Source organism: Strix aluco, chromosome 3, assembly GCF_031877795.1.
Source record: "Strix aluco isolate bStrAlu1 chromosome 3, bStrAlu1.hap1, whole genome shotgun sequence".
In the NCBI taxonomy this organism is placed as follows: domain Eukaryota; kingdom Metazoa; phylum Chordata; class Aves; order Strigiformes; family Strigidae; genus Strix; species Strix aluco.
This window is the reverse complement of record NC_133933.1, coordinates 59,755,808-59,768,470: the sequence shown is the minus strand read 5'-3', so window position 1 is coordinate 59,768,470 and position 12,663 is coordinate 59,755,808. Positions and strand designations below refer to the sequence as shown.

General features: G+C 35.7%; 1 protein-coding gene across 6 annotated transcripts in view; it reads right to left on the bottom strand.

The window, feature by feature from the left end:
• PCMT1 (protein-L-isoaspartate (D-aspartate) O-methyltransferase) overlaps positions 1-12,663 on the bottom strand; it is a 35,608-nt gene that overhangs the window by 13,676 nt on the left and 9,269 nt on the right. For all 6 annotated transcript variants that reach the window (XR_012622523.1, XM_074818742.1, XM_074818741.1 and 3 more), the window contains exons 2-5: positions 9,322-9,426; positions 8,069-8,100; positions 6,227-6,331; positions 2,771-2,891 (exon numbers count right to left, since the gene is read on the bottom strand). Coding sequence is in view for 5 of the 6 variants with exons in the window: in XM_074818742.1 (XP_074674843.1) it covers positions 2,771-2,891; positions 6,227-6,331; positions 8,069-8,100; positions 9,322-9,426 (363 nt within the window). In the remaining variant the exon portion in view is untranslated. The remainder of the gene's footprint in view (positions 1-2,770; positions 2,892-6,226; positions 6,332-8,068; positions 8,101-9,321; positions 9,427-12,663) is intronic.

The following is a 12,663-nucleotide window of genomic DNA, read 5'->3' as shown; positions in this document are numbered from 1 at the left end:
AAGCTGCTGTTCCATCAGAGAAGGCAACAGAGAACAAGTTCTTTAACTCATACAGCAGATACTGCTTTGAATGATGCGAGTTACACAAGGAAACAGACCATCTTTCCCTAAGATGCAGCAGTAGGTGTTAGAAACAGCGATCTCCAGTACTGCTGTCAAAAGAAAAGATTGCTAAGTTGAAAAAACAACTGTGAAAGAAACTGCTAAGTTGTCTTCTGAAGAAGGCATGTATCCTGAGACTTAAATGCACCTTACGCACTGTCCAGAGAAGTCTGAATGCAACTTCTGCACATCTTATCACTTCACTGACAGTGGTGAAAATGACCCAAAACACCTAAACCCTTTGCTCTTAGAATGAATAGTCCAAACCAAAGCTACCATCTTCAGAATCAGCACACACCCACCAAAAAACCCATCATGCTCCTTTATATGCATCAAGCACAGCATGGCTCTTTCCTTTTAACATCCACAAAAATTCTCCTGGTTACAGCAGTCGGGTATATATCCGCCCACAACAGGAACACACTTTTAGATATCCAGAAGATTTTAAAAAAAAAAAGTTAAGTTGGCATTCACATATTCAATGTGATACAAATGATTATATTATTCAATGTCCAAGGAGAAATGGCAGTCCAAATTTTGAGCTTGTGTTTACATCCTGAATAACACCACCTATCCTACTCAGATTTCCAGTTACATGCAGCCTGTTCATGAAGTAATCACGATGGTGGGTGGCAGGTGGTGATGAGGGGGGAAGTAGTGTCAGGACTTTCTGACATAAAACGGTTTTTGAACCTAGACTTGATCGCCTGATCAGGGTGCTCAAGCTGCAGACCCGTTTCACATAGTTGTAGCATGAGCACAGAAACAGAAGAAAACTACTTCACTGTGGTTAGAATACCCTCATCCCCTCTGGCTATGTCTGCATCAGCAAATAGTGCAGTACAATAGAAGCAGATCTGTACAGCAAAACAGTTTTTGCTGAGAACCTGATGTCTATGCAACATACGCATCTCAGAATGATCACTCTGGTCTCGTTCTAGTCTTATTGGCTTAATATCTGTTAACATATCAAACATATTTGGTTGCTTTTCAGAGCACATAATCCAGTCTAGTTTCATCCAAAAGGCATCAAAGTTTGTGCTCTCCAGGACTACTCTCATGTGAGCCGAAGTGTGGTAAGTGGAAGCAGTTGAGAGATTCACCTCAAAGGCACCCTCCTGATTTTAAGAAAAAACAAAACAAAAAACAAACTACACCCAAAAAAAAGCAAAAAACCACACAAACTAGTATAGACATACCCTACGTATACCTATTCCCAAATTCTCAGTGCAGTTCTATTACTGAGACACCCCAAAATAATGTTGATGCCATTACTGCATTTCAGAAGCATATCTGAGGTGTGACAAAGCAATGGAGAATATTTGAATCATACTTATGAAAAGCCAGCAACTGACTTAACTAGTCTTAATTCATACAGCTCCCATCACCAATCAACCCTGGGTTTTCAGGGGTTTTTGTCTGTTTGTTGGGGAGGAGAGTGTTTGGTTTTTTTGGTGGTTGTTGTTTGGTTTTAAAAAACAGCTCTGCCTGGATTCTAGCTTCACATCAAAGAGCTCCCAGGAATCCAGCACAGTTGAAACACTCTTCTTCACCTAATTCACAGAAGTGCTACTCATCCATCTGTACTTGTTTTGAATGTACCTCACAACAAAACTATTCAGAAGTCTCTTAGTCACCCTGCTACATAGTCAAACATAATATAGATGATGATGTTTACTTAGAATTCTAGAATCCCAAGGCCACCAGAGTTTGTTTCAGGTATAACCAGAAGCATAAATCCAAATTGCTCTTGTACAGCAACAATGGAAATTATCCCCCCACTCCTCCTCTCCAGTCCCAACAGTCTCAGTATAACTTCTTTTCCAAGAAGGTTTAAGGCTTAAGTGTTCTCAGTGAGGGACACTCCATTTTATACACATGTACAAATACATGTGTTGATTGGCTTGAAAAAGATTTAGAAAAGTCCCTCATTTACAAAAACAGACCAAGAATCAAAATGGTAATTAAGGTAAGAGCCAAACATCACATAATAATAATTTTTCCAAGTGCTCTTGTAAGAGAAAAAAAAAAAAAGGATCTTTTTAGTCAAAAAAGTATTATTTAAAACAATTCACTGTCCTTGTATAATTTTCGCATTCTTTCCTCTCAGTAACTCTGAATTAAAGTAGTTTGGTGTCAATTAATTACTTCCCTAACATACAAATACTGTTAATTTTAAAAACAAGTGAAAAACTTCAGCAATGCATACTGCCAATCTAGTACTTTTCCCACTTGACTCTGAGTGCAGTTTTCTCAATTACTATAACAGAAGTATGAAGGCTTTGTTAAAATGCTCAAATTTAGATGACAGTACATTTATTCAAGGAAAGTTGTAAATTCAAACCCAATTTTGAATAGCAAATTTAACATGACAGACCTTCAGCATGTAAAGTATTTACACCGGAACACACTTCCCTGTTAAGCTTCTCTAACAGAATGATTACATACTCTTTAAGATTACCAGAAGTCATTTTCTCAAAACTGTGTGATGATGATATTTTTCAAAGGCCTAAAGACGACTTGGATTTTTAAATTTTCATTTCACTCTTCTTTCTTTGGTCTAACTTCTTAAATTAGAAATTTTAATCACATCCAATTCCAGTCATTTTCAACCAGCTGCTAGAAAGAATATCAGTTTAATTAGTAAGTATATCAGTCTGATGCTCACCAATCAGTTTCACTCTTCCTGAAGACAGCAATGTGGGATCATCTTTTTTGACATTATTTATTGAGTCATCTACTAGTTCTTTGATATGATCAATTCCTACAACTTGTCCTTTGGGACCAACCTGGAATAAAAATATACAGTTGAATAATTTCTGCTAGTTTTGATTTATTTATAGAATGAGTATTTCGATCTCCTGAGCCCACTTCTTTAAAATAAAAACAAAGACAGTGAAATGGTAGTATATTTTCCCAGTGTTATTAAAACTACTGCTTGGAATGACACATCCTGACTGCTAAAAGCAACTGGTAATTAAAGTTTGTCAGTACAGTCTTATAAATGCTTGTTACAGTCATCTTTTTGATATGTGATTCAGTTAAGTTATACTATTAATGGAGATTTCTTCTCTGAATTTTTAGAAGTGAAATTTGATCATGAGTGTTTGCATTACCTGCAATAGAAAGTAACAACTTCAAGGACAAAGACTAGAACTAATCTCCTTTCATGTTGAATAAAGATTTACTTAAAGAATAAAGTTCTTTAGAGAAGATCTTACTTCAAGGAAAATAGCAAGTCACGCATTTTAGTCTAAGTTATGTCAAGAGCCTTATTCTTTCTGAACCAAATGCAGCAATTAACAGTCAGGGACAAACTATCTTCCACCTACCCTTGCATTCATGAACCTACTTTCAGATTTACAGCTCTCTTCCACAGGAAGAGTGGAACTTTTGAGAGCTCATAACTCACAAAAGGTCACAAAAGATGTGTGCATTCTGAGGGCAAAAGAGGCCTACTAACAAAAACTTCTCCATTACAGGTATTTATTCTGGAGTTGTGTCTTTATTCCAGAAAAATTATTCCAGTTTTGGAGAGAGGAGAAAAAGAAATCTTAAAATCTGACCATTTTTAACAGGATCCAGCTCAAAGAACACAATGGCAGAGTATGTCCTAGCAGCCCATGGTGTCACACAACTTTGTCTTTGGACACATTTGAATGCATTGGTTATGCCTCTATATCTTATCTTTTAATGTTGCTAAGGCATGGAAAATTAATAACTGGTTATCAATATCATGGGGATTATTTTCTGGTTTATTACGGGCAAGGCCTATGTTAAAAGCATCAGAAGAGCAGTGTTACCTCTTCTCTTCCAAGTGGAAGACCACCAGCCTAGCCTTTGAAACAGAGCAAGACACATGGCAAGTCTTCACTATGACAACCAGAGGTTGCCATTTGGAGGAATGCCTGGCAGTCAGTCGTACCAGAAGCTCGCAAAAGATCCAGTGTAGTCACAGAAATTAAAATTTAGAAAAATGGTCATAGCATGAAATAGCCTGATATAAAGTAAGAGAACCTCCTGCTGCATGTCGCCATCCGTTACACTATTTCTGAGTCCTCATTTACCCTGGAACTTTGAAATGTGTACAATTGAGACAATAGAAAAATGGCATAATTTTGGAGATCTCCATGGTCTGTTTGGAATAAAAATATACCCCACTCTTTTCATAATTCTAGTACTTACAGGATGAAAACTACAATTAAATTGCCAGAAACCTTTAAAAGCAAATAAACTTAAGTTTGCATGCTATGTAAATAAGCTTATCACAGAAGTTCAACATGAAAACCCAAACAAAAATCTTAAAGATGTTTTACTAGTTTAAGTAAACATAAAGCTTTCCCAGAAGTACCACAAATGAGATCATCATCATAGAAGTTGTCATGACATCAATGTGCACTCAGGTACCTGTGCCACAAAGGCAAGCTATTCATTCTAGATCTCAAGTAGACTGAGAAGCAACATCCACATGATCCAGTAAGCACATCCCCAATTAGATTTTGATAGCAGAACACTTTACCATCATTCCCTGTAATATACTTCTTTCAAGCTTTGGTTACTGTTAGAAAGAACTTCACAGGGAAAAGAGCAGTACATACTGTCTTAACTACATTCATTCAAGTGGATGAAGCAAGATCCATATTGCACAGTAGCAAAGCTATCAAACAGGACAAAAGCATTTATCCAGTGTTTCATAAAACACATGTCTGTAAGGCATTCCACAGCATACCACCAAGGAGGATTCAGAAGAGGAACATGACATTCATATGGCAATAAGACGACAGCAGGATTAACCTCAGCAAAATTGGAAAGAGATTTCCTTTTTGTGGTAATTCTGACTCCTCTGCAGATGTTTTCAGCTTTTCTGATATAGCTGCTTTAAAAGAAAAAACTGCACAACCACAACTTACGTCTTAACAAAAATGGCTATTCCTCTATGCATTCATAAGTTTTTAGTGAGAAATACACATAACTGACAAAAGTTTTAACACTCATAGGATTGGAGTTCCCATGCACACTAGCACTTGATTATTGACTATAAAGTCAGACCAAAAATAATAGGTAGAAAGTTGAATAAGTGACATTTAAGATTTCCTCTAAACTGCAATTTGGTTAACTTATTTCAACTACTATTTTTTTTAAATTTTGCAGCTAGCACTTAAAAAACCTAAATACTTTTGCTAATGCATTGCCCAGTCCTAAACATTCTTGTCTAATTCTTAACACAGGAAACCAGAAGTGATCACAGACTCAACAGATCAGTGCTTGAAAACAGAAAACTAAGTAGCAAAAAAACCCACATGAGATTTTATCATATGCATAACCATATTCCAAATTGACTTCTCAGAAAGACAAAAAAAAAAGCTACTTAGTTGGCAGTTTAATGAAGGTCCCTGCTAGTTAAGCAATGATTAAGTCCTGGAATGGAAAAGGAAGAACTGATTATATTCCTCTACTTAAATTAGTCTAACAGTACTGTAGTTACAGCCATCATAAACCAAATACTTTCATCTTTTTTTCCTGATGTAAGATAGGGCAGAGCCACGGAGAATTCCCTACATACAGGTTGAACAACCCAGAGATTAAGTTACATGGAGAAGATGTAAGAAGAATATAAATTAATATCTAAGTTCAATTAAATAGATTCCTATACTGATGCGCACACACTATAGTAACAAGAAGAAAAAAGAAGTTTAATTCAAAGACAATTTACACATATACAATATATTTTCCTGTGGAAATAGGACTCTCTTAGGTCTCAGTAAGTTCTCAGCACAGCAGTAAGACATGACAATTGATCACAATGAGAACATTCATAGCTACACAACACAAAAATTGGGTTGGCCAAGACAAACATCTCCTTCCTTCAAGCTATAAAGTAACCACTCCAATGTAATCAAGGAAAAGACCTTCCCCTTCTAGGCAGTTTCTTCCCCATCACACAATTTATTGGACCCTTTAACTCAACCATCTAGTATTGGCTAAGATAAGAAACGAGTACTAATCACAGCCAGTATGATACATCAGTCCACTGTACAAAAGATGCTTTTTTCCCCCTTTAATTCAGAGTTATGCTGCAGTTCAAGCAGTTCTGACGGTCAAGTGGTTAAACTAAATATCTCACCATTCGTGAAAAGCATGCTGTAAGGATTCCACTTCCAGATCCTACATCAAGTGCTTTAGCTCCTTCATGTAACTGATCAGACAGAAGTTCAAGAGCATATGCGTGCTAGGAGAGGATGACAAACAGAAAATTTCAAAATATTTTAAGTGTCTATTTTACCCAATATATGTTCATTTCTTCAGTGATTTCGGGTAATGCACTGATGATTCATATAAGAAATTTCAGAATTATTTTCTATTACAAAAAAAGTGTGTGGGGGGGGAGTTAACTACATGATACAGTCATTGGTATTTAATTGACTTCAACAAATTGTGTGTGTGTGTATACATACGTTTTTTAGTATATATAGATATAAACTTATCTGACCATTCAAGCTTCTAGCACACACTCAGATTATATATAATTATCGGAAGTGACACCATAAATCAATTTAATCATCTTCAGGTCTGGTAGCTCTTACTGTTCCAGCAGTATATGGCCCATAAAGAATTTAGCTTATCATTATGCTATATATATATTGAAATAAGCTGGGACAGAGGCTAGCTAGGAAGAAGGCAGCTCTGGAACAACAAGGAAAACAGCTATTAAAACTACCCCTTGTATTACCTGCACATTTGCTGAATCAAAGAGTAGGAAAAAGAAGTTGTCTTTTTAAAGGGCAGATAGCCAGGCTCATCTATGAAATGCAGTAGTCTACAGACATACTTCATGAGTTTTGCTTTCCTACATGGTGGATCACTACACCAACTAGGCTTAGACGGCACACTAAAAAAATAATTCTTTAATGTTTCAGAGATAGCCATTACCACAATCTTACGGTTTAATCCATCACACCCAGAAAACAGAAATAGTTAGAACATTTATTGTTAACATTTGCTTAGAGGATATATTTCCTTTTTGCTCTAACACTTCACAAACTACTAGTGCTAAGCATATGATACTTCAAAGATAATGACTTAGGTGAGTTAAAATTATGAAAACATAATTCTTATTTTCTCCCTTAGCCACAGTACTACTTCATCTCTTTCCTTGAACAAAATCATTACATTTCTATAGAAAATTCCTGGGGTTTTTTATATTGATATCTAAGTAAATTCTAACCCAACTAGGTAGTTTTTAGACAAGAGAAGCAGACTTTTACTATGTTTTCACACTTTCCAAACACTGCAAGGACAAAAGTTATGCTTCTATTCATCCTTCATCTCAAATAAAGAAACACAGAAAAATTATGTCCGTGCTAGATCTATATACTGAAATCCCCTCTTAATGCTCAGTCATGGATGCCCTACTCTCAAACCACTTGGCAAAAAACCTGCATCTCAGTACAATGTTGGGGTTTTTTTTCCTGCCCAAAGAATTAAAGGCATTACAGCAATACCACACCATAGAAATCACTGTTATCAACTCCTGAATTCTTATATTTTTAAGTTACAGAGTCAGAGTAATTTAGGTTGGAAAAGATCTCTGGAAATCCTATGGTCCAATCCTCTTTCAACATGGGCTCAATTTAAATTAGGCTGCTTAGAGCCCTGTCCAGTCAGCTTCTTTGAATATCTGAGAACAGAATTTCTACAATCTGCAAAGCCTGTTCCAGTGCTTAACTACCCTCAATGGGACATTTTTTTCAGCCTAGAAACTAATCAGAATTTCCCACATTGCATTTTTGTCCACTGCCCCTCATCCTATCACTGTGCATCTCCATCTTCTCTGTGCCCTCCCACTAGACAGTTCACAACAGCATCACTGCATCAACTGTTCATTAAATTTGCTAGGATTTTTATTTCAAAAGCATTTGGATGTTTATAAAGTCACCTATACTAATCACATAAGTTTAAAGCTTACCATATGGGGAGCACTGATTGTTGCTTGGAAACCTGTAAAACAAGAGAATGGAAGAACATGTTGATCATTGGTCAGACGATCTTACGATCTTTATTACCTTGGCTGTAAAATGCAATACCTTAATTGTCACTCTCATTCAGGACACTACACACACACACACCCCCAGTTACATAGGTAGTCTACTTCAGAAGTGAGCTAAAGTAAATCATCTAAAAGCTATGCCATGTCAACTGTGGACAGGAAGGAAAAAAAAAAAAAAAAAAGAAAAAGGGTTCTATCCTTGATCTCAGTTACAATCTCCATTTTGTCACTATATTGCCTTAGCTTGATCAAGTAGTGAAGAGTAATGTCATCCCTTAGCTTGATCAAGAACATAAAGAGTAATGTCTCCCAGAATAACTTAATGCCTTTTTCACTCAGTCCCTATGTAAAAACCTAAATTTATTAGTTTGAGTTTGATGTGGTGGGAACCATACAACTTCTAGAGACAATAACCTCATCTATTTTGCAAACAGCACTCACCTATGAGAAACCATGGAGAAACACTCACCTATATTTGTTTGAGAAGTATGCAAGTATCTTAAGAGATTTCTGAATTTGCCTATATAACTAATAAAACCCTAACACAATTCGTAATTTTCACCAGTATTAAAGAAAAAAAAAAATCAAGAACTTTTCTATATAAATAATAAATTCCCATTACAATTCACAGTTCTTACCACCCACTATTAAAGCAACAACAACAAATTTAGTACATTTGCATAATTCATTCTCCTGTCTTGGAAAGATAAAACTGGGATCTGGATGGAAAACAACTGTCCTATCAGTATATCTTCCCATTTAAAGCCTATTTTCATATTACAAAAATCTCATGTAAAGGTTTAAGAAACTTTGTATTGATCTCAACTGAATCATTTCTGCAAAGAGACAGACTGTTTCTGATGAAGTGGATACAAATTATTTTTTAAAGTATTTAAACATCAGCTGCACCACCACAAATTGCTGTGGTTTAAAAAATAAAAACATATTTGCACATATTGACTAAAGAGCATCTATCTGCTTGATGTATCCAATTATGCTAGTTGCATTCCATAACAAACTGAAACTTAGTTAAAAGGTATTGAATAAACTGATAAAGAACTAAACAAGGTTCCAAATTTTAAAAAAAATATGTTCACATTTTTAACAGATGTATGACAAAGGCAGTCACAGTTATACAAATCAGAACAATCATTTTTACAAGATCCTCTTACCTATAGACTGTGGAGAATCCATATAAGGGTTGTATTTTGCATAGTGGCAACGGTCTGTAGCCAGCATTACTTCAAATACCTTGTCTGATTTGATTATTCCATTTTCTATAAACAAATAAATGAATAAAGTTGAAGGCATTCTCTTCTGCGGTGCAAGAGCAGGTGAAATACATTAATATATTCCCAATATTGCAAGAAATCATGTTACCTTACCCTCTCTAACCCTCATCATACTAGAATTTAAGCTGTGGTCCATAGGTCAAACAACGCTTAAGCCAGTGAAGTTTGAACAAGACTTTCCCAGCAGTTACAGATGCTCTTCTGAAACAACTGTAGAGACCATTTGCAAAGATCTAGCCCTTAGAAAAACTCAACTTCATGCATACCTTTGATATTCCTGAAAACACAGTCAGTAAGAAACTGATGTTACTACACACCAAACGAGATATACTTCATGTTTCTGAGAAGCTATAAGTGAGTAATTATTGAAAAATATACAAAAACGGGTTAAAAATGTGAAGCTGCAGCATCCTTGCTCAGTGTTTTATTTTCAAGATCTGTTTCTCTTTTGTGTTGGCAAAAGAAAAAAATCATTTTGTAAAGAAACTCCTACAGAATCAGAATTCTTATGCTGGGGCAGACTGAGGCCAAAGAGTTTTTATATCAAGCACTTTGAATCTTTGTTCACTTTTCAAAATAAAATGTAAGCGCACATGCATGGAAAATGTCAGAAGCACTGTGCAGTGCAGCCATTTTCCCATGCAATGTTATTGAAGCTTTTTTAAACACTGATAATTCTTTTTTTAAAGTTCTGAAGAGACATTTACGAGTAACAGAAAACTTTAGAAAACAAATGGAAGAAATTAATCACTTGCATTAAAAGACACAATATAAACTATAAACAGCTGAAATTTCAACAATGGATTGCTTCACTGAACTAAGGAAGATTATTTGGAAAATTACACTTAAAAGGAAAAAAACAGATAATTTGAGCACCTTTAAAACCTAATCCAAAATGTAGTAACATAAAAATCAGATTAAGGAGCTTCTGTAAGATTATCCTAACTGAAGTTGCATCAGTGGTTTTTTTTTCCAAGTACTACCAATACTAACACACCTGTGCCCAGGCCCAGGCTAACTTCTGCAGAGGCTTCCCTGGCTGTTTACAGTGTGCTCTCAACTACCCTTATCAATCATGGGGTTTTCTCTTGGTTCTTCTTATCTACCCGTGTTCAGGGTTTAATTATCCTATATAACATAGAGAACAAAACAACTCCCCAAGTAATTTTGCTTTTTGGTCTGAAGACAAAGTCTCAAGTAGAACTGCAGTAGGAATACACTACCAAGTTATTAAGGAAAAGAATAATGCTTTTAAAAAAAAATATTCTTTTTTAGAATTATTTCTATATCTGATAAATTCCAGGAAAAGCACATACTCCTCTCACAGACTACACACAATACACATATCCTGTGCTTTGACTTCATTTAGAATTGTATACTACAGCTTCAGTTAGAGGAAACTCCTCATTTCAATGCAAGTTTTAAAATCTGAGACAGCAGGCATTTGCAGCAGTTCGTAAGTTTACTTACTGAGCAAAATTGTACCCCAAAAGAAAACAAATAAATCAATCCTTTAACACACTGGCACTGACAATATAAGATAGCAGGAAAAAAAAAATTAGTTTTCCCCGACCACTTGGAATTAGTTTTATATCAGTTCTGTGAACAAAGCATAGAAACAAAGTATCTTACTGTTAGATTCTCATTAGGTATCACTAAGAAATTAGTATCTCTAAAATAAATGCACTTAAAAATAGAGACAGGAGAATAAGCAAAGCTGATTATAACAGGAGTAAAAACAGAAAGGTTCTGGGGGGCAGAAAGAAGGTCAAAAAGCAGCAGCTGAAAAGCACTCGAGAAAGATCTGAAATAGCGATTTATTCCTTGAGATTGTGTATTGTGAAGATAGATGCATACATTCTAGAAGCTATAGGTAGCCATCTGCTCTTTCCTCTTGTCTTGGGGGAAAAAAACCATGCAGAGAATACAGAAATCAAGCCCCCAGCTTGAAAGAGCAACTGCAGCACCCTCTGGTATGGCTGAGAACCTCCTCTAGTTTTCAGGGAACCTCCTCTGGACTGCTGTGACTGCAGGCTTCTTTCAAACCTCTTCTTTCACGTTACCCATAATCTGTTTGCCCTTTTTACAAAACTCCATGCCTGCCACCTCTCTCACCTATTCCCATAGTCTTTCTGCACCTCAGCATTTATAAATTTTATTTTGCCTCCATTCTATTACTTATACGTTTTAAACAAGTTGGGGAAGAATGGGTAATCAGAGTATAAGAGCTCTGTGGCAGAGAATGTCTATAGATGTCTGTGCAAAACAAAGTACAAAACTTAGTTGCAGCTGAAGTACATATAACTTTATCAAGTGTGATGCTTACACTGACAGGCAAATGACAAAAAAAAAAATTGAAAACAGTAGTTACTAATAGTCTACAAATCCTGAACATTCAGGATGCTTTCATTCAGCAAACACTCATGAGATTTGTTGACTGTTAGACTGTCTTTGATTAATGTCATCTTTTTCATCAGTAAATAAGAAGTTAAGCAAGTTACCCATGCTCAGAGTTCCCAGCAGAACCAGTGAAAGAAGCTGGATCTCATGTCTCGGCCATGTACTTTATTTATTGAATAATGCTCCCTCTTCATAAAAAATACACCCTCTCAGCTATGAACGTGGAATTACAGGGCATCACATTATCCCCTTATAGATTAAGTCTGCTTTTCAAATTTGCTTATTATACAATGCAGACAACAACAAATTTTAGGTAGGATTTAAGAAAAGCAATCAAGCCTGAAACAGTAAAGTCAATATTGACTTTGTAGTATTTTTTTCTGTGTTGATAACAAAAAGAATTTTTCTTAGTCTCATGGTCGACTATAGAGAAACATAGCAACTGCAAGGTACTAAACTACCATGGAAGTCCTTTCCTTCCTGCTGTAGTCAGTCCCAAGGTGATCAACTGCCAGGATCTTAATTCTGTCCGGAACAAATCTCTATCAGATTCTGAATTAAGACCAGAAAACAAGTATATCCCCTAAAAGAGCCAGTAAATAAAAGTTTATATTGCAAAGAAGACGCTCTACATTCATGCCATCTCTAAGTGCCAAAGAAACAAGACAACAGTAAATTATTTATTAATAAAATGGCAATGCTAAACATTTTCTAAATCTTAAATGGAAGTTATATTTTGCAGGAAAATAATTCACAATTAAATACATATAGGTTGATTATCCTTTCCAATGAAAATATGCACAGAAGACTCTCCTTGAGGAG